The following is a 26869-nucleotide window of genomic DNA, read 5'->3' as shown; positions in this document are numbered from 1 at the left end:
CCCTTAGCACACGCTCAGCAATTTCTTGTATTGCCAGACGGCCAATCAGCAGATGAGCACCTGCCAGCTAATTAGCACACTGGTAGGATTGTCTCACTACAAAACAAGGGATTTAGGAGAAAACAGTACAGTGAACTAAATAGAGAGGAGAGATCCTGAAGATGACAATGCTAAAGAGCAGACTTTAGAGTCAGCTTCCAGTTCTCTAGCACAAAGACAAAGGCATTTGACATTTTACTGACCTCTTTGCCAATAGTTAATGCTAAGAACACAAATTCCCAAGTAGCAGTTAAGACACAGTTTAACCAAAGACAAAAGAGTAGTTCCCTAAACTGCAGTCTAAGCTGACTTTGCTATTTGGATGGCAGCAAGTTTCCTTGTTTGTGGCTACTAAACCATATGAGGAGACAAAAATGCATGCATACTTTCCTCATGATTTTTTCATGCAAGTTATCACTACAGTTGCTGCTACAATGATCTCACATGCAATCCAGATGTGTGTATCAACAAAAATGAAGTTCAAAATTCACAGATTCAATCTTCTTAAATTACAGTAAACACTGAAAGAAAATCTGGGAGAAAAAGAACCAGGCTTTCACAGACAAGTAAGGCTGGCAAGATGGTGACACTCAGAGCAGAAAGCAAGCAAACAAATCAACTCAATACATGCAGCCTCAGAAAACAGTAAGATGCTTTTACATTTATTACACATTCTTTGGGGAATGGAATTTAGAAGTGCCAACTTCACTCCTCCAAAGATGACCATTTTTAAACGTGCTGTTGATAATACTTACGATAAAAGAAAGGGACAAACTCAACAGTGAGGGAAGCCGGTTTATACTTCTGTCTGCTCTTTTCAACTGTACTAAGGATACGTCTGAAATTACATTAGAAAAGATATGACACCTTTGTTTCTGACTTACTACTTCATGATTTCATAACAGAGAACCCTGCCAAAAAATATAAGTTTTGCCTACAAGCTTAAAAAAAAAAAAAGTATTTCACCTTAAAAAACGAATGACAGATGATAATGACTTTTCTGTTCCACTCTTAGAAATGCCTTAATAGTTTAGAACATGGTTTGGTCAAAATAAAATAAAATAAAATGAACCAAAACACCAGCAGCTACCTGGTATTTAGTCCTTCCCCATTGCAAGTAAATAATCTACTAAAGTTCTTAACCATGCAATTTGAAATGGCTCAAAACACTATTATGAGTTCATTATGGGAGATAGAGGGAACAAATCAAAGGGAAGTAATTCTGCTGATAGAGTTACAGACTTCTTCTCAAAGACAAAACATTTACACTGTGACCTTCAAAAATTTTTTTAACCAATTCAACCACATTTACCTGCCTCTTTTCCTCTGGCTTCTTTGCTATACCAGCTTAGAAAAATAGGGAAGTTTTTGAAAGAAAGCAATGGAAAAAACTTTGTGCCAGTCAGTTACAACCAAACACCTCCTGGTGCATCCACTTTTTTTTTCCTCCAACTTTTAGACTATCAGAAAATATCTTTAAGGTTTTTAAAAATATTTAAATCATATCCAGTTTCAGAAAATATAGCAGCCTCCTAAATAGAATTATACTGATTCATTAACAAATTCTGTACCTCCACTGATTGCAGATTCTCTGTTTTTGAGCATTTATGTTGTACCTATGGTGCAATGTGATGTGCTGGCATTATGAATGCTACATCTAAAAACAGCTTAGCAGTACTTTGTGAGACCATATACAATAACTGGTTCAACCTGTACTGTGTTCTAGAACAGGGGAATTACACTGCACAGAAATACTGAACGTTGTGATTCTTACACGTTCCTTAAAACTTTGTGTACAGCAAGTTAAGCTGTTATGGGAACAAGAGTTAGTACTATCAATGACAGTTCCATAAAACCTGCAATCCATGCAGTGCTGTAGTGTATTACAGGTTGCCAGCTACGAAGAAGCCCCAGCAAACAAGGTACCACCACAACAGATTTCCACTCTGTATGCATGGAGTCAGAAGAGTGACTGGATGCACAAATGCAGCACAGTTGTACAGGATGTAAGCTGTAGAATGGACTGTAAGTTTTACAAGACTAGTTATCTGCATGCACAGATCCAGTATTTGGTGCAAGTATTTGGTGCACATCAAAACAGTCCTGATGAAAGTAAAAAACTTAAAGAGCAGCTCTGAATGAGTGGCAAGGAGCAAACAGCCCTTGTACACACAGCAGAAAAACTTGTTAACTATACTGCACATTTAACATTACTGCAGTGAATTTGGGGCTAATAAGGGAGAATTGTACATGAAAAATTTCATAGGAATCTTTAAGGTCTCTGAAGAGTCAGTTATAACAAAGTGCATCATTAGCAGCCTCAAAGAGTTTGTGCCTAGAATGACAGAAATTAAGTGTGTCAAAAAGCCAGTTTCCTAGCACATACTAGTACTGACAACTCCAGTTGCACTGGGTTTCAGTGTTGAGTATCCATTTCCTGAGTTCTTTTTCCTACCAAAACTAGCATATTTCATTAACTCTTTAGAATAGAGAATCTTTGAAAAACAACTAGCATACTGTATCAAACCCACTGCCTATGACAACCAACTCTAACACCTGTAAAATGTATCGAGAGCATATCCATGTAATTACATTTTATTTTACTTTGATATCAGTAGTTTTTGTCAGCAACCTTACATATCATTTATCTACAGGTATCAAAACTCACATAGCTTGTGATCCTGCCTTGGTCCACACTTACCCTGCAATTCTCTGCCTCCAGTTGCGATATGGATCATAGAGACTTTCACAAAAAGCCAGTGCATGTCTCACAAATTCTTCTATTGGTGTCTGATCTGCCATTTCTTTCTCTTTTGTTTTGCTTTTTAACTGGGAAAAAAAAAATCCAGAAGTAACAATAGTGATCAAAAGATGCCTAGAAGTTAAAACTTCGTCTTAATCCCCCTCCATAAGCATTCCCCCACAAACACTTCATTTTGACAGGGATCACAATAAGCAAGACCTGGAGGTCCTCTACGAGGAAAAATAATAGACTAAAGATGAAAACATACCTGTTGAATGTATAACGTAGTCATGGTGATAACGTGATTAATGTATGAACACATCCCAATCTCTTCCACATTAGCCAAATTCCTATGAAAATAACAAAAAAAAAAACACAGTGTACTGAGGCTAGTTCAAACAATGTCAGTTTTAGTATTCAGTCTATAATCACAGAAAAATGTATAAGCGTTTCAGAAACACTCCCCAGAGGACTGGATGTACTCAAATGTTTATTTCTGCCACAGTAACACAGTACACAAGTTTTCTTTTAAAAGGAAGGAGAAGAAAGGCCTGAGTCACCCTGCTGTAGGTCAACTCTATCTGGAATTTGGTGTTTCAGAGATAAAATAGATTCCCAGGACACTCTAAATAGAGAGGTCAGAAATGGCATGTGATAACAGAAGCAATAACTTTAATTTCTCCCACATTACTAGAACAAGGAGACTGATACTGTCGCTGCACACATTTTCCAATACTTTAATAAATATATTACCTAGAGGCAGATATGTACTATAAATCCTCCCAATAAGAAACATCAAAAATTTTAGAACACTAAGCAAATCAACAGTAACAAAATAGCACACGCACTATTTCCCACTTTGAGGACATCACAAAGATCAGATACTAATGTGATCACATAAGGAGAACTGTTTAGCAACTGAGTAAAATAATAGCTGGTAATTCATCACACAACTATCACCATCTATTCAGCTTTATTTAATGTTCTGGAATACTTGAACGCTGCACTGCAGACTTGTACTGTTGTAAGGATAAGAAGAACAAAAGGACTCAAAAAAAAGCTTGTTAAATATTTCGCCAAAGGAGAATCCCTACCATATACTTTATTCCCTTATTCATTCAGTGCAGTTTATAATAAAAGAATGAAGAAATGAGGAGGAATAGATCCCTAAAAACAGTTTATTTACCTGCTTGGACAGTATTACAAAATTAAGAGCAAATTTCAGAGGCCAGCTGCATTAATAGAGTAAGTCAGATCCCTAAGCTACTTATGGAATTATAAGCATGTTAAGAATGTGAAACAGTTCTTCCTGTATGTTTATCATTCAAGTTCTTTAATATTCAGTGCTTTCTAGAGTGCAACTTCCCTTTAAAAGTATTTCTTATACCACATACACTATGCCTTGAATTCACATAGATATATCTTGCATAATTACAAAATTGTGTCTTTTCCATGAAAAATGGAATAGAAAGAGCAAAGATTGTATGGTTTTCTTCATTTTCCTTTACTTGGAAGACCATGAAAAGTAGCTTTTCTCTGATTCTACTGGAAAGCATCTGTTCACATTGCATAAACGATTAGAATCTAAAGTCTACATTAACGATTTGTTAAACAAAACAACAGCCTTATTGAAGTAGCAAGCAGAACAAATACCTGCAAAGGATGATAAAGAACTTCACAAGCAAAAGTGACAAAGCCTGCTGCTGCTCTTCTAATCCATCTGACATTTTCTGGACACACTGCAGCAGCTGGAGCCTCAGGACCTGAAGAATATTGTCAGGAAGCAGTGATATTCCTGGAGGGATGTCATCCACCCTAAAGAGAAAGACCACAGACACACAGCTCATAATCATGCAAATGACACATTATCATCTATTTTTAGTGTGCTTCGGTAGTGTTGCAATATACATGCTTAAAAAAGGTTACAGAAATGCAGCAACTAATTTCTCACAAGCACTTCCTAGTGAACTACAAGGAAATGCTTGCTGGCAATAAGCCAGCATGAGCTTTCTTTTCCCCAACAGCAATAAAGAACTAAAAAAAAGCACCAGGAATACATTAACCAGATTCCTAAATACTCTTCCATTGAGATTACCTGCTTGAATTGCCATAGAGAAATGGCATGATTTTCAGTAGTAATCAGGTGGCCTGGGAAACTCCTATGAGGATTGACACAGCAGAACGAAACGTGAAACTAAACACAAGGGAATGTTTTCAACTTTCCACTGAAGATTAAAATAAATGAGATGCCAATAACTAAGTAGACATTGAAGTCCAGTTGGCAGTAATCCACAGCAAACTTCACGCCTTTCTTACACGAACTACTCAAGCTAGCAGAAAATAAGATCAAATACCAAAAGCAACCAGCTCATAGAGCTTAAAGACTTGAAAACCAGGGTCTGAACGTACAGAAGGGGGAGCTCCCAGCAGCTCATTTGACTCCTGGCATACACATTCTGCATGAATGGCCGGCCCAACCCTAATGGTTTCTGTGTGTTGTTAACCCACTACATGATTGGTTTTATCCACCTAGTATCTCACTGTTTTTAGGAGAGGAAAAAAAAGACTTGGGTTGGCATTAAATGCAACAACTCTACCAAGCCTAGATAGGGCCCTGAAGAATATTAGGCACTCCTGCATATTATTTTTGTTAAAATTAGGCATTTGTAGAAATACATCCGTGAAAACCAAATGAAGAAAAAAGTCACAAGAGCACAAGGGATTTGGAAAACCTTGACAGAGATTTCATAGAACCTAGGTTCATATAAAGAGACATTAACCAGAAAACTGAGAGCACCTGCTTTCATCCAACACAGCTGTCAAGAAGGCAACATTCATTTCTAAGCAGCTTCATCCCCAAGATTCCAGTGGATTCAAACCCTCTGGGACTACAAGTGTTGTTCACAATCTGTGAACTCACCATCTCTGTATTAAGAACATAATTTTTGCTAGCTGAGGTTGTATATCAGAAGTAACTTGCCCAAACTGGCCAACAAGTCTCTTTTTCTGTAAGATCATGAAACGCTTTGTAAGAAAGCAAACAGCCTTCCCCCTCCATGCCTCACGTACCAAAGAGTGTTCTACATGTCTGTGCTATATACAACTTAAATGCTTTGTGCAAGAAAAACAGAAGAAATGCTCATCTTCTGGTATTACTCAAACCAAGCATACTACAGAGATTAAATAACTGAACTTCTTCCCACACCACAGCAAATTGCTACTGTATCACTACAAATTTTGAGAAGCTTAATATGTAGATGTGTAATGCTGTTTTTTCTTAATGAGACTGGTTGCATAAACTTACTACTCAAAAAGGAAAAAAAAAAAATCTCAAGTCACAACTGACACTCTTGTTTGCTTGCTGCAACCATACATCAAAAAATGAGATATGTTCACACTTTAGAATCACTGAATCCTTAAGAGTTGTAAGTCATCTCTGAAGGCCATCTACTCCAACTGCCCAACAGTGAACAGGGACACCACAGTTACATCAGGTTACCCAGGGCCTGATCCAGCTTTGCCTTGCAAGTCTCCAGCAAGGGGGCATGAAGAACAACCTGGCTGATGGGCAAGAAGTTTCAGTGCCTCACCACAGTCACTGTGAAAGATTTTTTCCTTTCATCTAACTTAAGTCTACCTTCTTTGAGCTTGAAACCATTTCTCCTTGTTCTATCACCACAAAGCCTGCTAAGGAGTCTGTCCCCTTCTTTCCTGTAGGTTGTTCTTTTGGATTCTTTAATTTCTAATATCCTTGCATTACATTAACATGGCTATGCAGCAACAGAAATCATTAACCCAGGTGGTTGAAAGGAACTTGAGTTAGTCTTCACATTGTACTCATTCAATTACAGCTCAGATCAGCAGTACTCTCCCCGCTCCTCCACTAAAGCTGTAAGCAAGCACTTTGGAACAAAAGCTGGTGAAAACCAGGCTTCAATTTTCAGCAACCAGTTTCCAGTAACTGTAATCTGCTTTATTCTGGTGATCTCCGCATCCTTTTCTGGGGGTTTAGAGTCCATACACTAACACAGTGTGGCATGTGCAGTACTTGACATACGTTTCCTTTAAGCTTCTCTGCTTAACAGCATACAAACCAAAACCAGAAAATAAATCACAACAGCGCAGATAATATTGCTGCTTCTGAAAGTATTAAGTCAAAGAACAATTTCTTCCATTAGTGATGGGGAAAAAAAGAAAGCCTCCTATGAGCTGGTAAATGTGTAAATACTGCTGAGAGGATTGGGGGTTACTTTTTATTTATTCTAGGTAAAGAATGGACACACATTAGACTTTTGTGCTCACAGCTGTCAGCATAGTTATTTTTTGTGCAGTATCTTCACTTTCTTACAAAAAAAAAAATCACTGTAATGACCATTAATGAACCATTGCACTTAAATATACAGAAAAAATACATACAGAAGATACACAAAAATGTAAGTAAAATTAAATGTTTATATGCTTATAAACTCTATTTATTACAAAACCCAAATCATTTCACTGGATACACTCATTGCTTCAAGTTTAGAAACTGCCAAGTTCTGTACTACGTAGAAAGTTTTCTATTTCCAAAACATATTTCAGGACATGTTGTATTTTAATTCAATGAAGAAACACTTATCAATTACATCAGCAAGTGACACTGCCACTTAAGAGTCTTTCTTTCAGAAAAAAAAGGCTAATAGTTTCAACTACATTTCTGAAGTATTGTTTTCTTATATGTTAAAAAAGTGTCATGTTTTACATTGACATAACTCCAGAGCTGTCTTCCAAAAGGTTAACTTTGCCCAGCAATCTGAACGAGCTTCTTTATTCTTATACAGTTCATCATTTCCTGGCACTTGCTGTTCAGTACATAAGGCCTTTCTAGCACTTAGCTGTCAAGCACTCCAACATTCACATAAGGGAAAAGCAGGCTCACATTAGTCCCCATTCTAGCAATTATGGATGTTCTTAACTACTGTGCACTTGACAGAGAGAGAAAGCAATAAAAAAGTACACAATCCCTTCTATGATTTCCGCACTACCTCTGTTCACAAAGGAGAGCAACTTGAGATCATTGGCACAGATGTCAATGGGCAAACTTGATTTCTTCCTAGATGTCTGAGTCCAAGGGGTCCCTTTGGCCTCAAGAGAAGAGACACTGGGAAACAGGTGGCTCCACTCTGACCTATATATTCCTCTTTTGCAGGCTCAATAATATCAGCTCCATAGTGTTAATGCTTGCAATTGAAATGGAGAAATACCAGAAGGATGCCACTTCTGACATGCCCGATTATCTCTCAAATGCCAACAAGGGCAGAAAATGTTTCTATGTTATTTTGATGTATTTTCTCTACATCTGTTACACAAATGAGTCTAAATCTGTGCAGGCCTACTCTTCCAGACCAGTCACTAATCCTGTCATTAACCTCACAAAAACACTGGATTTTTATGCTCACAAACCCATTATTTAATGCAATGAAGATGCTACCATTGTTCAGCACAGCTAAGCTCCATGTTTGTGCTTAATCTTTTACTATGTTGCTGTAAAAACAGAAACAACAACAACAAAAACTCATGAGCACATAAAACAAGAAAAAACAAGGGGTAACAAACTTTTTCACTGTTTTTGCTTTCCTGAACTGTGCACTGTAGGATGCATTTTGATATCTCACTACAAAGCAAACATCTTCTGAAAGAAGAATTAACTGGCAGACTTTTGTAGATTTTTGACATTGGTAATTGCACTGTAAACTTTGAATTAGCATAATGGCTAAGAAGAATATCTTAATACAAGTAGATGAGATGCCCTGTTTTCATCCACTGAGATCCAGTTGCAGCATTCTTTGTTTCCTTGTAACAGTGGAGGCTATCACTTACGCTTCAAACAGGATCTGATCCAAAGCCCAGTAGAGAATTTCCATTGATTTCAACAGGGCTTGGACAGAAGCATTATGCACAGAGCCATTCTTTCTGGTAGTGGTAGCAGCTATAACTCTGAAACTGGTTCTTGTGACTTCTGAATTCTGTAACACTTGTTTTTTTCTTAAAACCCTTAAATCATACAAGGATGTATTAAAAAAAAGAAAAGATACAGAGCTAAGTTTCTATTCCTCATTTGAAAAGTTAGCCTTAGTGCACAGAAATTTCAACAGATTTTAAATGCAAAATACAGTAATGTGAAATTAGACTTTAATACCCATCTCATGATTATATTTCCATATTTGCAGTCAGCAACGAGTCATTAATACTTCTGTCCCTGAACTTCGAGGTTTATCATTTGTGTGTTTTAATTAAAACCCTTCTAGCTAAAGCATCTAAAACTTAGATCATTTTATCTCTTTTTCCTCTTATAGCAGTCCACAATAACATTACAAAACTTTACCTAGATCTTACCTCTGTTCAGTCACTACTGCTACAGAAACCAAGCACTGACACTAATATTATTTCACCTGCAACATTTAATGAATATTTATTCCAAAAACTTACAAGAAATGATTATACTTCTACGAGGAAAAACAAGTGAATATTGATTTAATCACTGATATAACACAAATACTGGTATTTGTTTCATAAGTAAGTTTCATCATTCCCAACCCATTTTGACCTTCAGAAGAACAGGAGTGCCACTCAATAAAAAAAACTTTCTTTTGTGTAAAAGCAGTATTGGTATTGAAAGAAACTGGGCTCTCATCCAGGTCTGGTTCAGATATCAAAGGTGAACAGGTCTGTAATTCTACATACCTAGTTGGCAGCTTCTCAAAGTCCACATCCAAAAACTGTTCATAGCTAGAAACAAAACTATCCAACCAAAGCTTCAGGTAATCTGGATCTTTCTGGAAAAAAAAAAAAAAAAAAAACAAAAGAGAAAGGAGAAGGGTAAGAGAACATTAATAAATACAGTGTCTGAGGTCATTAATCAGCAAGTCTGGAGCAGTAACTTGAACAGAAAGCTCTTTCCTTAACACATTTCAGCTGGGAGAAAGGAATGAATAGACTAATTTTTAGAACAGATTTCACAAAGCTCTATTCTTTGAGCTTCTCAGACATATTGTGCTATGTGATAATCTTGCTCTGCATATCTATTCATTAGTTGGGTGTTTCCATTTACTGGTATCAATGCCAATTGAAGTGTTTTAGCCTACAAACATCCCCTCCCACACCAGTTCCAATAACCGTTATTTATCTCAAGTACATAACTTTACAAAATCACTAGCATATTTTTTTATCGATAGCATGGAATTTGATACATATAATTCCTCATGGCCTTATACAGTTACTAAGCACAGGGATCCCCTTCTCATATTAGACCATTTTCCCTGCTCCCAAGACCCCTTCAACTCAAGCAAGTATCAGAAAAACAGAATTCACTATCATTATTATATCTAAACCGCATTCAGATACAGTGACAACACATATAAAGCTGATGCATCTCTTCCATCTGATTATTTGCTTTTATTATCTTCATTATATTTTCTCACTCTTTTTCTCTGGATTTTTTCCTCCTTTTTCTTCTTTTCATTCCTAATGTCCTCCTTTTTCATAATCTTCCTTCTCCCCGTTCCTGTTTCTATTTCCCTTTCACAATTTTTCCTTAAGTCATCCTCCCCTTTCTTTTTCTCTTCAACATTTCCCAAGAAAGGACATTGTGGTCTACAAGCCTGAAGCAAACCTATCCTCATGTTTACTATGCACAGAACTACTTATCTTAGATGTACACCTATTAACAGCAATCAAGATGAAATTGCAACATACAGAATTAAGAAAGCTGTTCAGATAAAGAATAATTTCAAGGTTTCTAAACTATTGGCTTAAGCTACAAAGGTCAACAGATCATCTCAAGTAGGTGGGTACAGAATACACATTTATCAGTTTCAGAGATCAAACACGTTGAAAAAAAAATCAAACCAGAAGACGGGCAAGAACTACTGCTCACTAATATCCAAACTGAACGGGGCTGGAAGTAACAGTATATGCTGTCCTCAGACATCTTTGGCTTTGCCTTAGGAATCACTTATATTCCTACTGTTCAGTGTGCTGAACAGTACTATGGCTTTTTAAAAATATTCATGTATTTATAGCTGTAACTTCCCTGTAATTCACACAGGTTATTTTAGCCACATGCTTGCTGTTTCACAGGCTTGTAAGGACAATTTAAAATAAGATGCTATTTTGGCAACTACAACATAGCTAAGGCTAGAGAGGACAAGGCAATAGCATCTATGGCAGAGTAACAAACAAACTTGGTCATAATCATATACATGCACTTTGCTTAGTTAACAGCCATGATAATACCCATGCATGAGGGAAAAAAAGGATCTATTTGACGTTTTTCCTGTTGAAGGAACTGCTTTGATATTCTTGGCATGAGCAAGTTCTCCTTGAAATAGAACATGAATCATTAAAAGGATTCAATTAGTATTCCAAAACTAAAATAGTGTTGACACAGCTGAGACTCATCTCTAGCTGTTGATAGTAAACTGTTGTAAGAAACTCAGTGGTAAACTGTTGTAAGAAACTCAGTGGTATTTGATCAAGAAAAACTAAGGAAGCTGACTGAGAATTGCTTTAGAAAGTATTCTGGACGAAAGAAAAGAGAAGAAAATATTAAATGTCTGCTTGCTCCTTTTCAATAATAGCTGGAGCCTAAATCTACTTCAAGCTTAAGGTTTAAATTAATCTCCTTATCTTTAAACAATAATGCCTTTGCAGAGCTATCAATGAAGACGTGCGGCAGAAGAAAAACTGGCAAGGAAAATACAAAAGAAAGTAAATACATAGATGGCAAAAACAGGACACAGATGTTAATAAGAGTGAAAAGTTACTACTGAGCTGCAGTGCACACACAGCTCCATTTGCATTACCACTGTAACTCCTCCATATGAGGTAAACATTGCCGTTAGCTCTTGCTTTCTAAACATACAGTCAACTGACAAAAAGCAAGAGCTGCAATACCGTTTGACCACTACCTGCAGCAGCCTTTAATTCTGCTCCCTTCCACCTCAAACCCCAGCCAGCCAATTGGTTATACATTATTGAGTTATTAAAAGAATCGGCTTTGATAACAAAATGAGATAACTACTGGTATGTAGTAGTAGAAAACAGTTTACACGATAATAGACTCACTTGAGTTCAAAATCTAGAAATTTCTTAGGCAATAGCATGAACTCAACATTGCTTGGAGGAAAAAGAGAGCAAACAAGGTCATTTAGCAACTGAAGAAGCATTAAGAAATACATCTCTATTATAAACCATATAAGCATACTACCATTTCAGAAATGAACACAAATACAGACATAAGAGCTAGGAGTAAGTAATCATCCCAAGAAAAAGGTGACCACACTTAATTGTCTTGCTCCAAGTGAAGATACATAAGCTTTCACAGATACATTAGAAACCAAAGTTAAAAACAGCTTTCGAACTTTGAATCTGGCCCAGGTTTCTGTTTTCCTACGTTAGCAGTGACCAGTGGCCATTGCATGCAGCATGAGGCTGAAAGCCACCAGAAATCTCAGCTTTACTGAAGCACTTTTAAGAAAGCAAACTTATAGCGTAAGTAAATGTTACCTGTGACAAAACAGATAAAAGCATGCCTCTCTCTTACACGGCTAAATAAATACATTTCTGAAGAGCAGCCTGCTTGATTCAAAGCCATCTTATATTTTCCCACACTGAAGCATGATGGATTACAAAACAAAAAAATTTTTTACATTGCTTTGGTATTTTAATTTTATAAGAAAAACAGATATTATGGGCACCAGCTACTTCCTGTGCACGATGTAAACCAGCATCTGCACTTGAACACTGTTTCAAGGTCAGCTGCTACCCTTTATTCTGACATTTGATTTTGGTGGGTTTCTTCCCATTTCCCTTTTCAACTATTCTCTTTTCTCATGATAGATGTGGTAAACTTAATTAACAGCAGAATACAAACTGACCTAATTGTTTAATGCCAGACCAACCTTGAGACAGTACATACTACAGCCTCAAAAATGTGCATTACCACACAGCACAGGCTGGAAATAGGCTGGAGAGCAACCAATCACTGAACAGCAACATCAATTCTCTACAAATTGTTGGCCATTTCATTTTCTCCACAGAAGAAAGAAGTGGAATTTTGTCAGGCCACAAAGCATCTTTAATACTCAAAAGCCTTATTATCAGCAAAAGCAGCGGAGCCCGTGCAATACATTCTCTTCATCACTGTTTCCAGATTACCAGTAGCTGTAGGCTGTATATCAGACAGCAGCTCCAAATTATTTTTAGTGGTGCTGTTGAAGATGTCCCACACTTTTAAGACACAGCTTACAAACAACATCCTGACAATACATCACAAGGACACTGTGATCAACAATGAGTTTGATATCTCTTCCCAACCTCCTCTCTCCACACACACCTGCAGACATGTCCTGGGAGATCAGCAAGGAAGACAGAGGGAAGCTTTTCATTTGTACAACAGCAGTGAATGTAGAAGAAAAGACACAGGTGGTAATAAAACACCTTCCAGAACTCCAGAGTCATTATAAAGAAAAGAAAATGTTGGTTCTGGAAGTTGTACAGCTTATTAAGTCATAATCCTAAGCACTCCTTTTATTTCCAGAAGCTTGTGTAACTTCTGTGCAAGACAGATTTGTGCATCTTATTTGAATAACAATTCATATATAGAAACTACATGTTTGAAAATTTTGAAAGATGTTTCATCAAGGTTCAAAATTCCCAGAAGCAAAACCCCAACTTAAATTAACCATCTGCCCTCAGGGCAATAAGCTGACACAACCCAAGCTTTAACAGGCAGTCTAATGATGTGGCATTGTGAGGATATATGCAAACCTGCAAGGAAAAGCAAATTTCAAAGCCCTTTATCTGAAAATTGTGAAGCAAGTCACAGATACATAGGGCCTGAGCTTAAGCTTCTAAACTCAATGTATTGCAATGAAAACCCGTAAAACTTCAAGGAACAATCATTCATCTGCACTAATGAAAAAAATTGCTTTAAGCCTATTAAATAAGCTGCAGCTCAGAGCACCACAAAGTGAAAACATTTTCTAGTTCCTTCCTTACTTTTTTTTTTTTTTTAAACAACCTTTAGGCTTCCATTTGTACACAATTCTCAGAGCACAGTAATAGTCATCAGAGCTCTTTAAAATGAAACACTGCCAGGTACAAGATCTACTACAATGTGTGCCAACAGGTACAGCAATAAAAGCACACCCAGAAGTGTCAGTTGTGGTTTTTCCATTTGACCAGCACAGCTAGCACTATGCTTGAATGAAGAAGGTTGCTAAATAACATCAGTTGATCTTTTACACAGTGTAATCCAGTGTAGAACCAGTGTAGAACACTGCAGCTAAGCAGTGCCAATCAGCAAGTTTCTTATACGGTTCAACATTTCAATGCACTAGAACTCCAGCAAGCCATCCTTTACCTTGGTATAACTGGGAAATAAGCTTCTAATGCTAATGCCAACTTCTGTGCTCACCAACTGCACCACTTAATGTAGAGAAGGATTTTTCCAACAGCAGATGCAACACTGAGGCAATAAAAATAAATGAAGCTAAGTACAATCAACACTAACGTGGGACAGGCTCTTTTCTTCGATACATTAAGTTGCCTACAAATGGCAACAGCACTGCCTGCTCTTTATGAAGACTGATTAAATGAACAACAAAAAAGAAAGCTTCTAATTCAGTCATTTCCCCAGTAAATAGTTTGTCTGGGCAAAAAGGTCAACAGGAAACGGAATTTTTTACATGAGTGAAAACATTTTTTTAAACTCATAATACTCCCTGTAACTCTTATAGCTGACTCTAAGTTAAATGAATGCATTTTATGCAGAATTGGCATTGAAGGCCTCCTCCTAGAAGTCTCCAGACCTGTGGCTGTGGAGTACTACGCTCTACCAGGGCTTCAAGCAAAGCAACGGAAAAGGGCAAAGATCACAGGGCTCCACTGGGAAGCTGAAGCCGCTGAACTGCACCAGAGCAGCCAGCAGGGCTGCACCCCATGGACACAGCCCCATTAGGACCAAGTGGGGCTGAAGACCCTCAGCACAGCCAGGCCAGGTAGGCTGCAGGCAGCAATTGGGCAGCCTTGTGAATGATAAACTTCTCACAAGGGCATTAGCAGGTTTAAGGGCACCTTTTCCTCTTTGTATTTCCAAACACAAAGAATTTCAGCATAAGATCTTCCAGTGGCCCACACCATGCGTGTCAGAGCACTGATGCTTTTTGCAAACCTTTAAAAACAGTAAAATGCCAAAGCAGAACCTGGAAGAATCAACAATACAGTTAGAATTAATCAGAGACATGATAAACTGTTATATACTGGCTAAACTGCCTTGAGAAGTGAAATCAATTCTAATTACCAAAAGAAACTGCATTTGGGCACAACTCATTTTAACCATAATATTTACTTTTGAATCAGCTCTTGAATTGAAAGCTAAAGAAAGGCTCTTCGGTAGCAACTAGGAACCTCTTTCCTCAAAACACATATAAGACTTTTAACACATGGAGACTTTTTTTTAAGCCAAAAGTACACTTACAACCTTCACTTAAGATAGAATTCGCTCACATAAACTGAAAGTTAATGTTGAATGTTCCTTCTCTCTTCAAAAGTATAAAAACAACTAGAAACTGCCACTAAAATCTTATACAGAAAAAAGAAATTACAGCTGAGAGCTAGAATTCCATTTCCTTTCCGCTTCAGTGCTCAAAAAAAAAAAAAAAAAAAAAAAAGCAAACTGAGATTTCTAACTAAAATGGAAGTAAAGCTTCATTTATTTACTTAGTTATTGATTAAAGCTGCGTTTGAGCTGCAGCTCAGAGGCAGCACCAAAGCAAGACCCACTCCTGCCCACCTTGCAGCACAGGCTGCTGCTCCATGCCATGACACCAGCCTTTAACTTTCTCTTTCCACATCGAAGCTGGCACAACAAACCAGCAGCACTAACAGCTGGAAGCTGTGTTTTAAAGATCAGGGAATAAGGAGCATTCTGAATAATTTAAAGGTTACTAAACTTCAACATGTCAAAAATCTGCCGTGTCAGGATAATCCCCAATTTAACAAAAATTCAACCTGATAAAGGTTTAGGGCTTAATGCTCGACAGCTTTGAAATTCCAGAGCTCCATCATCGATTTAAATAAGAAAAGGACTGAGCTGCAGCAAGAGCACAAAGCCAGTTTCTGTCCTGTCAAGCTTCTAACTTTCAGTGTGATGTAAGAGACAAGGAAAGAATACAGATGGACCAAAGGGAACCAGGATGGTGCCAAGACAGCCAAAATATCAACCCACTATTTCACCATATCAATAGCCAGATACTGTCAAGTCTTCCAGTAGATACAGCAAAACGCTGAGGAGAACCTGCGTGCAACTTCGATACAGACTTCTTTTGTGTATGGATCACCTAAAGCAAGTTCTTATTTCTTTAGCCGTGGATCTAACTGCTTTGGTCTTCTCAGCCTTATCAGCACTAACGACACACTGAAGGTACAACCTCCCTCAAATTAGCTCTTCAAAAGCACCTGCAACTATTTGGCACCAAATGCACTTCAGATGGCACCATTTTTAAATGATTACCACAGATGAAGTCAGGTTTCTGCAAATAACATGCTCCTTCCCCATACCCTGCTTTTTCTTACGAAAAAAGAGCTTTGCTTATCCAGTATTTTGAATGCTGCAGTCTTGGGGAGGAAAAACACTGTGCAGTCATACCTGAGTCTGCATACTCACTGCCACTCTGGGGACCATGTTGGAATTTCAGGTTATACCAAAGATACACACTTTTCACCTCACTACTTCTTCTCTTAAATTCCAAGTACGCTCCTGAAAGTACGTGAACACCAGATTTAATTAGAGCAGCAGTTTAAAAGCACATATATATTAAGGAACTCCATAAATAAAATTGTTTCCCTGCTTGATGCTCATCCATCACCAACTTGCATTTCCCCACAGCTTCCGAAGTTCAGCAAAATCACGGGTAAACCAAACAAGTTTTGTGTAATTAAAAGCATTAGCCAAGCCCGTATCAACAGAGATGGGAAAGCAACTTACAAGGATCCTGCATCTACCATAACCACTTTCTACAAAACCTACGGGCTGGAAATCCTGGGCTTATGTCTCATATGTATTGTCAGTTTACAGTACAGTATTTACTTCACATGCTGCTTTAAGAATAAGAATTTTCCATAACTTCCAAACATCTTTTCATCAGTTCCTAAATTCTCCTTGCACATTTCAAGCAAAAGTTCCTAGAAAACTATATGAAGGTACAACGTTTTCCTAAAACAATTACCAAAAGAATAATCCTGTAATCTTTTTTAAAGGAGTTAAACTGCTTTATTTTCATTTTGTTTCTCTTAAATGTTTCTGGCATTACTGCTAAATTCTTATTTCTAGTTAGCACTACTTGTTAACCTCTGCCTTAGCTTCCTTATTTGTTCTTAAATGTATTGTTAGCAAACTCCTAGAGAGTTCTTATGCAGATTCTGGTTATTTGATAATAAAATGAGTACTTCATTTTCCTTATATTAATAAATAAAAGCAAATACATTCACTGTCTCCATTCAAAACTCAGGAATGCCCTCAATCAGATTATCATTTACATACAACTGTTTTATCAGCACAGAAACCTAACTGCTAGGTTTAGAGCTGCAGGTGCATGGAGGAGTTGTCTCACAATCAGATGCCTAACTTAAAACAGCCTTTATTACATTAACCATGTTCGGTATTCATTTATCGGTGTTTCCTGCTCTATGTCCCAATCTTCCTCTATTGAATCCTCTCTTTTATTACAAGATGAATAGTAAATGCCATATGATCAAATTACTTTTTTATTAAAAAAAAAACAACAGCAAAAAAAGTTTTTAATCTTTACTGTTGAGGTGGTCATGCTTTGATGTTTATTTGCTTCCACCTTCCCTCCTTACATAAAACTCTTTCACCAAGAAAAGCTCAGTAATTAAAGCAGCTCATTCTTTTTTATGGCAGCTGCTTAGCCTTTCTAAAGCCTGTAAATATTTCAACAGTATCTTTTGAGAACATTCGGATTCTGGCATTAAGCCACAATGCCACTGAACAGGCAGCTGGCAAGCCTTTCTGCTCACTCCATTGGTGTATTAGAGCACAAACAGAGCACATTTGAGTTGATTCTGCAATGTTCTTCAATCAGGACACGTGGAACCCCACATCTGAACCAGATGAACATGTTAAGTGTGCCATAAGTCAGACAGACACCACAAAACAGCCCAGTGTTTGCTGTATTTGCCCATTACAGTGCATACCACAGAACCAGAAGCCTGTGTTTTATGTATTCTGATAAATCATTCACTGTAAGAAACACTTGATTCTTTCACTACATTAAAAGCTTGCTCCAAAATATTTTCTACATTTTCTGGTAATAAGAAATGAATGATATTCATTAAACCTGTAAAGAAACTACATATATTATTCTATATTACATTCAGCTATAAATATAGAATACAAAACAAAAATAATTTCCCTGTTGCTTGTCTTACATCTGTTCTCCTTAGTTTTACCTGTCATCTCTCTTCAGTTGGAAGCCTACACTACCAATGGCAGAGTGCTTGTTCTGGTTTGAACAGCTGTCTGTACAAGGTTGCCTAGGTCCATAACTAAGGATGATAACAGCTATTATAAATAAGTGAAGAAACTAATGTCTCATATATACACATACACACAAGTCAGTTATTTATATGAAAAGTTTCCATACTTAAAAATACCTTAACTGCATCAGTTCTCAGACTATGAGAAATTTCTTTAAATAGCAGACAGCAAAAACAAAATTGAAAACCAACTGTTCCTTCTTATCTATATCCATTCTTAGTTCAGCATCCCAAAGGCACAACAAGGACAGTGTCATCAAGCCACATCCACAATTGACTTGTGACAAGTTCTTTTGCCAGTTACATAGTTGCAGAATCGCTGAGATATTTCCTGCAGATTGATTTAAATACATTCTACAACTGTGTAAAAGATGCTCATTCACCAATTTTGGCAAAGGAATGAATTTTCACAACAGTGACTTAGGAAGAGCTGCTTTTTCTGCACACTTAGTTTGATCAAGCATTAATCTAGCCATAATCTGGATACTTCTTTATCCAACAAAGGCAATGTATAACAATTCAATATGAATCACTGACAAATCAGCCACTGCACAAGAAGGAAGACAAGTACAAGCTGAAGTCAGGATGAGATCATGTTTGGGGTGCAAAGGTCAGTGTTTCACAGGGCTTACAGTTTAACATCAAAGATTACATTGTAGTTATTTACATGCTTCTCACCACAATTAATCACAATTGTGCAAAAAAACATTTTTTGAAATAAGATTAAAACACCTCTTACAATGTGAGATATCAATATTCAACAATCTGATGAACAATCTCATAACAGTCTACTGGAAGGTATGCATTTGCTCTTGTTTGCTGATAATCACATGAAATCCCAGCCTTACAATGCAAGTGGTGAAGGGATTTGATTGAACTATGACATACTGTCTGGAATGCAGTACTTTGTAAAACAGCAGTGAGAGGTTGCCTGACAACACACGAAGCAGAAATAATGAATGACTCTCACACTGTTCCCATAGCACAGAGCACACATTAATTTAAATGAACTGTTTAATGTTTAAATGAATGCATAATGCCAACAAGCGTAGCTCAAGCAAATAGAACAAGTGTGTTAAACTTCCAGCTTCAAGAATTCACTTTGCAATGGTTGTAAGATCTGAGACTGCTATGTATTTACAAAAAAGCTCAAGATACCAGTACACCACAGTTTGAAGCACCTGACTGTAGCAGTCCATTCCTAACACAGAAATCATGGCTTTCCCCAGGACCGCTTATTTTATCATTCAAGTTTGCCAATTCCTTTAAGCAGCTTATAAGGAACCAGAACCTCACATGTAATTCCTCCCATATAAAGAAAAAAACGAATTCAAATGACAGGATTTGAAATACTCTAAGACACTTTTAGAATAATACAGTCATATTTCATGGTTTTTTTGTGTATAGCTTTTTGGCTTAGGACTAAGATGCTCTCCTCTAAAAAAAAAAAAAAAAAAAAAAAAAAAAAAAAAATAAAAATGAAAAAATTTTAAAAAAAAATAAATAAACAGGTAAATATCCCTCACCAAACCAGAGAGAACTAAGTTTCTCTCAATACAATCAGATGTGGTAAAAACAAACCAGCAGAACAGTGCAACACAAGAAAGTATATCTCTTAAGACAGGTCTTAACATAGCAAGGGATATGACTCTCTCAGTTACCTGTGTCAGCAAACACTAGAATATTATTATTAGCTTTACAACTGCTAATACACAGAGCCCCTAAGGATGCACTTAGGAAGACTGAATGCTCTCTTGAAGCACAAGTTAGATAGAAGCTGACTGAGGAACACCTCTTTGCCTCAAGCTATTCTACCAGGTAAGTGCTTAAATGAAAACATGATTTTACTGAAGACGGATAGCATAAAAAAAAGCCCAGGAACAATTTACTCAGAGAAACTTTGCATGGCACAATTAAAATTCTTACAGTTAAATTCTTAAAGGAAAGAAAACCATCTTGACAAGACTTCACAGTCACAGTACCCCCATCCACTGAGTAACTAGCTCTCAAGTATACTATCTGGCATGGCTTTCACAAGCTATCTAACAAAGCAGGATCATTTATAGTGCAGCTAAGACCTTTTTAAAGCCCTTTGCAGTGTTTCTATCACATTTAAGAACTTGAACAGAAGAATGTCCTTTACAAGCCTAAGCCTGAAAAGATGCTAAACTACATTTCAAGTTTCTCCTGGGCCATCAGTTATGAGCAGCAACCTGCTTTTATAGGTGCTACTTGAAAGCACAAGTTCTTCTTAAAGACTCCTTTGGACTGACAACCTTGTTTTTTATAGGCCACTTTATCCCCCCTCTTCCCCCTTAGATTAAAAGATTTTGCCTTATTTTAACTGTACTTACATTTTGTGAAATTCCTATTTCCTTTTGTAAAACACATGTTTTCTTAGTGGTATTTGTATATATTCAGCTCAAGTCAAGAGTATAAAGTTGTACCAAATTACTTTTTTTTTCCCTTTCCACTTTCAAGATAGGACTTCAAGCTTCTCTTGGAATGTGTAATTTCAAGGAAAAGATATGGAAGAGGGTAAGTGGACCCAACCATTATGATCACATTTTGATTTCATTTAAGTCACAGTTCTTTGTTTCAGCATCACTTACCAGTCACTGCTCATATTATTTAATACACCCCCACCTATTCCCTGTTTTCTTCTAGGCTTAAGAATGCAGAGAACTAGGATTCAAATGAGATGGCAGTCCTTTAAAAGAAAAATCAGTCACTGAGGCACCACTCAGGCAGAGTTTCCATCCAGGATAAAAATGAACCAACTGTCATTTAGTCAGAATTCTATAACAGCTATGTAAAGACACAGTAATTCATATTTTTAAGTTCAGCAATATTCCATATGTCACATGTTCTGCATCTATTGCTAATACAGAAGACAACAGGAAAGAAGTACAAATGGAATATTTTCTGAGGTGTATATAAAGAGATAAGTGCTTGTATTTAAACCTTTGAAACCCTTCCTGAAGGCAACTGAAGATTTTGTTTCATTAGAAATGAAAAAAATATTACCATATAGAAGAGTATTTGATCACTGCGTAAATTAAAAACTCAGATTCTTTGACAAAGTCAAAGGATTTCTACATTATCCACCAGAAGAACTGGAAGAGGTGATATACACATAGCTGAAGTCTTACAGACAAGATACAACACAAGATAATTTGGACCTGCAGTAAAAGTTACTTCAGAGGATAATAAGACATGAAATAATTTTGCACATTGGTACATGAACAACAACTAAGAAAAGGTTAATCAACTGCAATTGTTATAGTGCTACAGCTATGCTGGTTTAAGAACACAAGGCAAGACTGGTAGAGCAGATCTAATGAAAGAGATTACTTCAGTCACATGAACAGGTCACAGAAACATTCAGATGAAAGCATACCCTTTCTCAGACTACCTCGGTTCATCTGGTAGAGCTTTTCTCCTGCTGTAAACTTATGTTACTGAAACATTTACAGGCATCTGCTGCATATACACTTAAGTGAATCATGTTACTGTATAGATTATAGTTAAGGCTTCATACTGACAAGCAATACACTAATGCTTGGCATTACCTTTATCTACTTCAGCTGCTGCAGAAAGTTCTTCCTAGAGGATCTATGGGAAAAACTTGTGATATCCATTCTATATGTGTTTCCATTACCTTCAAATTGTAATGCATGCATTCCTACATTTAGATCAGAAGATGGCAGCTCACATTTAATTTATATCAGTGTTAGAGTGAATAACAGCAATATACACAACAGATTATCGAGCATTAGGGAAAAAACATTTTAAACTGAAAGCCACCTCAAATGATCACAGCAATTATCTGAGTTTTCAACAATGTTTTTTCTGCAGAAAGTTTGACATCATGTAAAAAACAACAAAACAAAGAACAACAAGGCAGAACAGCTGAGACAATTAACAATGCAATGGTTTCATATAATTTCCAGTGACTCAAATCTAAACTTCACTACATTAAATGAGTTTCTACACTGCTCCCAGGCAGCACCAAAAGCATCAGTCACATGTGGCTGTTAACTTTTATTAGGCATCTCAACAGCAGACTAATTTGCAACTTTGCAACTGTTGGTCCCACAAAGCACAGCTTTTAGAGAAATAGAAGCAAAAAGCAACAACAACAAACATTTCAGGTTTACCAGATTAAAATCATCTGAATATCAACTTAAAATAAACTTCTGCATCCATCAAAACACAAGAAAAAAATAAGAGAAAACAATACTTTACACATAATATCATATGAAGACTGTTTTTGCAGAGAGGCTGTTCAGATGCTCCAGCCTGTCCAGGTCTTCAACTACTACTAGCTGCTACATTGCAGGGAAATCAACAAAGCTGCAGAAGTCCTCTCTTAATGCTACTTCACAGAAAAATAACTGTTGCAAATGACACAACACTGCACAGAGGCATCAAAAGAACATACAGAGCAAGAGGCATGACCCCACAGAAGATGGTTACACTCTATCACACAGCACTTCAAAATTGTGACAAGCATTGCACTGTAGCACACAGCACTATATTTAGCATACTATCACCCAGGCCCAACTTCTGAAAAAGTCAAGATAAGCAGTGCAAGTTGTTATCAGTAACGCCAAGCTTCACACCAAAAAGAAGTTAAATAAAGAAACAGTGAAATCCAAACAAGGCTGCAAAACCCAAACCAGACGCATCTGAGATCTGTAAAGCACCAATCCTCAGTTACTCAGCTGTAACCGCCCAGCAGCTTTGGTCATTTGGAGACATCTCCCACCTTCCTTTCCCAGGAGGATGCCACAATAAAGTCATGAAAATGCAACACACAGGATATGATGCTACACTTCATCAGGCAGCCCCAAGCATAAAGAGACTTCTTCCTAAGCAACACTATCGTGTTACTGGTGATTATTGCTACATCTTCCCATTGTGCTAGATGCTCGAAGGAGAGCCAAGAACAGCACAATCTAGATGTTTTCAATACACAGCTGAATAACTTATATTCAACCCTCACAATACTTTATACCCTAAGCTTCTTCCATTACTCTCAACTCCAAACTTAATCCAAGAGGGAATACTGCATTCTGGATGCCTTTCTCATGAAAGAAGGAAAGGATTTCAACCTAAACCAGTTACAGATCAAAAAAGAACAAAAAGCTTTGTGCCCAGTGTTTGTTGAAAGCACGAGTTTTTTGGACTCACTCTAGATGCCCTCAAATTTCAGACAAGCTATTTTACCAAAGCATAAATACTTCTGTGCAAGAAAAATTCCTTATCAGTATATGAATACATTTAACATGTCCATAATATACGGTTCTGGAAGAAAACATACCAAACTACAACCAAAAGTCAAATCACTGAGATCTCAAAAGGGCTGAGTACATCAAAATCATATATATTTTTAATAAGTCTAAACAGTCTCCTCATTTTCAACACAAGAGCTGACCATACAGCACTTGCGTTCGCATAAAGAAACTGAGCATCCTCCAAAGCACACATTGTAACTGGCAGTGCTTTATTCCTGTGGGCATGGTTACAATATGGAGATGGAAAGCACACAATGAGAATAAAAGGTTCATGCAGAGGAGAAAAAGGTGCAAGAGATAAAAGAATTTTACGAAGTATAAAGTTTTAGAGGAAAGACAAAGATTGGTTGAGAAAAATAAACTTGGTGTTTGGCTCATCTCCCCAGTCCTGCATCTCCTAAAGCTGAGGAAAGCCTGGATTCTTGGAGTCTGTTCCAAGTATCTTTGTTCTTCTCGCATCGATGAACTCACTGGAAAAACATCCATCTCCTCCAGTGCTAGTCTATTTCCCACTGCTATTGGCATTCTTACTTTAGTTTAAATGGCAAAGACCTATGCAAATACACTTCAGTCCAACAGATAACCCACGTGGGTATCAGTAAGAAGTCATAACATGCCACAATGCTTGCAACAGTTTTATTTTTAACTACATAATAGAGCATTAGGATTGCTAACACAAAAATTAAGAAAAGCCACAACTCAGGCTGCCTTGTGCAACCCTCACTCACTGCTTGTATGCAAACATTATTAAGACCATTTGTATTTAAGATGACATACTATGGTCTTGAAGCAGATCTTCTGTAAAAATGAACCCATAAAAACAAGAGAACATTTACCCTCCCTGACTAGTTTGAAAAGTTAAAGAATCTGTGACACATATAAAAAGAGTGAGACTGCAAAGAAAAAATGCAAAAGAAAACTAGGGAATAGGGCCACCAAAATCACTCCTTGCCATTGCCACAGAGTGTCCTATATGACAGCAGGCTGGCTCCTACCTCAGTCTTTATGGTTGGTCTGTTTGTTTGTTTTGTTTTTTAAACACTCTCCTCATTTTACAAGTACCTATTTAGATAACCTGGAACCTATTCTGCATACACACTCAGTAATCTAGCAGTGGTTAGGATTTAAACATATTAATTGCTTTACACTGTGAAATACACATGGAGAAACAGCAGAATTGTAATAGTGTTCCTGCCAGAGGAAAGAAGTCCATCGCTATCAACAGAGTCGTTGGATGCTGTGGAGATAACCAGCAAAGGAAGGCTGAGAAGTAATTTAATAAATCTGCTTTTCAGGAAGGCTTTCAGTAATGTAGATTGAATAAAACAGAAACTGTACAGAAAATAATAAAGTTAAATACAAGATTGCAATGAATTAAATGAATGCAATCCATCCTAATACCACAGTCCTACGTAACAAAACACACCTAAAGCGTGAATGCGTGCATTCACATAATCAAAAGGCAAAGCTAAATAAGTGCTGTAACCATGTACAGTTCATGCCTAACTCACAAAAAACCAAGCCCAATCTACAGAGCAAATCAAGATGTGGGCTTATAAAGGGTCTAAATTCAGTCATACTTAGAGAAGTCATACACATCTAAGCAAAACAAAACATTAAAACACATTACAAAACTACTTTAAATACCTGATTTTTAAATACCTGACTTGCAAATACAAGAGGAAAGACGCACCGACACCCGCAGATGCTCACTCACCTTGCTGCAGTAAAGCATCCACAGCTCGTACAGCCTCTCCCGGGATGCCATTCCTCCCCTTCCTCCTTTCCTCAGTGCCAGCTCCTTCCGTTCAGGATCCAATCATGCCCAGTTCCCCAGTGCTCTTCCCGCAGTTTTCAGCTTGTTGTGACACTTATATTATAATCCAATAAGAAGTCAAAGATTAAAATAACAGGGTCTCAGTCTCTCCTTTTTGGGTAAACATAGTACGACACCAGAGACTGAAGGCAGCAGCCGAACACGCCCGTTCCTCGCCAGTGGCACTCCGGGTTTAATGTCTGAAAGCGAAAACACACCCTTCAGGCCTCCAGCGGAGGAGAGCAAAACAAACCCAGACTTAAAGCCCACGGCCAGCCTCGGGAATGACGCGAGGCCAGCGGCACCGCTTTCACCCCCGGCTTTACCTCAGCACGGAGAAGCCCGGCTGCCGGTCCCCGCGCCGCCTTCTCGGCGCTGGAAAGAGCGAGGGACTGACGGCGGACGCCGAGCACGGAGGGTTCACCCGCTAAAGGGCCCGGGCGGGCAGTGACAGCCGCCACCCGGTGCCCCCACCGCGAGTACCGCAGCCGCCCCGGAGGCAAGCGAGTCGAGGCGGCGGCCGCCCAGACGGAGACGCCGGCAGCGGCCTTCCCCATTCCCCGCGAGAGAAGCCCCACGCCACGCCGCCCGCTCCGTCACCGCCTCCCGAGAGAGCGCCGCCGCTCCGCGCCGCCACCTACCGCACCCCCGACCTCACCCAGCTTTCCCCGCTCCTCCGCGGCCTCTCCCCACAGCCCACCTGTGCCACGGCGGGAGACGGCCGGGTAGCCCAGGGTACTGAGTGGGCCGGGCCTCGCCACATCGCCCGCCCCGCCCGCATTCCGGCACACGCCCCAGCTGCCGCCAGGGGGTGGGGAAACCACGGGCGCCATTTTGGCTGCGGGCACGGCCGCAGGCGGGAGTTACCCTGCGGGCGGAGTGACCGTGATCGGGAACAGCCATAGGCCCGGAGGCCCCAGTACCATGGAGCGGCTGTCCCTAAGCCCTAGAAGCAGAAAGGCACCTGTTGCGCGCCGGACCCTTACCTAAGGAGAGATTCTATCAGGTTGTGCAGCCACAGCATCTCACACAATTGAAAAAGGCTTACGCAGCCTGAGGGCCACATATAAACAAATGTATAAGCTGCTGCTGTTGTTTAAAAGCAATCTGTGCCTCATGTACAGAGCTCACACAAGACTAAAGAAATACTCCTGCAAGTTACCAGATTTCTGAAAAAGAATGAGAAAAGACCTCAGCTTGATGGTGTGGCTTTTTACAGGCACATCAACAGCTATCCAAGACAGAGTGTGCAAGCTAAAGGCCTACTACACCATACCTCTGTAATCTCAGCAACACTAGAAAGAGACTCTACATCTATCTGCTCTCTTAAAAAACAAGACCAGAAACAAGACTGTATCTAACTCTGAAGCA

General features: G+C 38.3%; 1 protein-coding gene across 6 annotated transcripts in view; it reads right to left on the bottom strand.

The window, feature by feature from the left end:
- Positions 1–26821, bottom strand: part of NBEAL1 (neurobeachin like 1) — an 80507-nt gene extending 53686 nt beyond the window's left edge. The window contains exons 1-8 of one of the 6 annotated variants that reach the window (XM_042874259.1): positions 26775–26821; positions 26485–26667; positions 25400–25698; positions 9506–9597; positions 4436–4597; positions 3051–3132; positions 2741–2868; positions 795–877 (exon numbers count right to left, since the gene is read on the bottom strand). In XM_042874259.1, coding sequence (XP_042730193.1) covers positions 795–877; positions 2741–2868; positions 3051–3132; positions 4436–4597; positions 9506–9597; positions 25400–25450 — 598 coding nt within the window. In that variant the 5' untranslated portion in view covers positions 25451–25698; positions 26485–26667; positions 26775–26821. Of the gene's footprint in view, positions 1–794; positions 878–2740; positions 2869–3050; positions 3133–4435; positions 4598–9505; positions 9598–22630; positions 22846–25399; positions 25699–25824; positions 25860–26139; positions 26265–26484; positions 26668–26774 lie in introns of those variants that run through there. The other 5 variants (XM_042874253.1, XM_042874254.1, XM_042874256.1 and 2 more) reach the window with 5 other exon arrangements.
- Between the last annotated feature and the right edge of the window lie 48 nt (positions 26822–26869).

This window comes from Lagopus leucura, unplaced genomic scaffold (assembly GCF_019238085.1).
Source record: "Lagopus leucura isolate 7727_CA_CO unplaced genomic scaffold, USGS_WTPT01 Super-Scaffold_100012, whole genome shotgun sequence".
Taxonomy (NCBI): Eukaryota; Metazoa; Chordata; class Aves; order Galliformes; family Phasianidae; genus Lagopus; species Lagopus leucura.
The sequence above is the reverse complement of the archived record's forward strand: the minus strand, read 5'-3'. Positions and strand labels throughout refer to the sequence as shown.